The sequence below is a fragment of the Micropterus dolomieu genome, linkage group LG12 (assembly GCF_021292245.1).
Source record: "Micropterus dolomieu isolate WLL.071019.BEF.003 ecotype Adirondacks linkage group LG12, ASM2129224v1, whole genome shotgun sequence".
NCBI lineage: Eukaryota > Metazoa > Chordata > Actinopteri > Centrarchiformes > Centrarchidae > Micropterus > Micropterus dolomieu.
This window is the reverse complement of record NC_060161.1, coordinates 5,938,595-5,939,755: the sequence shown is the minus strand read 5'-3', so window position 1 is coordinate 5,939,755 and position 1,161 is coordinate 5,938,595. Positions and strand designations below refer to the sequence as shown.

The window sequence follows — 1,161 nt, the reverse complement described above, 5'->3', positions numbered from 1 at the left end:
TACACAATTACTTTCTGCAATCATTAACATCAACGGATGCTCATCTTCACGGTTCGCCTGTCATGTGTACACTGTTTGCACTGTCTGCGTAACTAATCTTTTATACAAACAGGCTCCTCCTATACACCTCAAGGTCTTTCAGAACTAATCCCGGATTAGTCATAGTAAGACAAGCACATTCAGTGGAGTTGCCACCTGTTTTGTGCTTCTCAGAAACTAAAAGTTCTGTGGAGTATCCAACTTTAGACCTGATGTAGAAACGAAATGTCCCGAGCGATGTGAAGACCGAGCAACACGGACTTGAAATGTAAATGGCCTTCTGTTAATTTCTGTATTAAACACAGTCACATGATGATACCACCGAAAACCTCCACCCGAATGAATGGTAGAAGACACCTTAAGAACATGGTCCTGCTGAAAACCCCCAACCGAAGGCATGGTAGAAACACAAGCCTCAGAGTCTTAAGAACATGATCCTGCTGAAAACCCCCAACCGAACGCATGGTAGAAACACAAGCCTCAGAGTCTTAAGAACATGATCCTGCTGAAAACCCCCAACAGAACGCATGGTAGAAACACAAGCCTCAGAGTCTTAAGAACATGATCCTGCTGAAAACCTCCAACCGAACGCATGGTAGAAACACAAGCCTCAGCCATATTTCACTGAACAGGACTCTCTTGCTTCACAAGCCTACAACAATTTAGGCTATAATGCTCCAAAATAATTCACAACACTTCCAGTGACCTGTTGTACTTTGGAGTCAAATTTAACTCACTTTATGTTGTTTTACACAGATCAGTCACAGGAAAGAGTGTTTCACCAGATCTCACCTTTACAACAAACAATACCAATTTCATACAGCCATATTTCACTGAACAGGACTCATGTAGAGATTTCTACATGAAAGCCTCTAAAAGGTAGAAGCAGGCTGTTTTAGCCTGTACACACTGAGTTGATGGCTTCCAGTGACCTGTTGTACTTTGGAGTCAAATTTAACTCACTTTATGTTGTTTTACACAGATCAGTCACAGGACAGTGTTTCACCACATCTCACCTTTACAGCAAACAATACCAATTTCATACAGCCATATTTCACTGAACAGGACTCATGTAAAGATTTGTACATGAAAGCCTCTAAAAGGTAGAAGCAGGCTGTTTTA

General features: G+C 41.5%; 1 protein-coding gene across 1 annotated transcript in view; it reads left to right on the top strand.

Annotated features, from left to right (window-relative positions):
• Positions 1–405: 405 nt before the first annotated feature.
• The window catches only part of gins1 (GINS complex subunit 1 (Psf1 homolog)), a 4,351-nt gene continuing 3,595 nt past the window's right edge, over positions 406–1,161 (top strand). The window contains exon 1 of the mRNA XM_046065273.1: positions 406–434. Within this exon, the coding sequence (XP_045921229.1) occupies positions 406–434 (29 nt within the window). The remainder of the gene's footprint in view (positions 435–1,161) is intronic.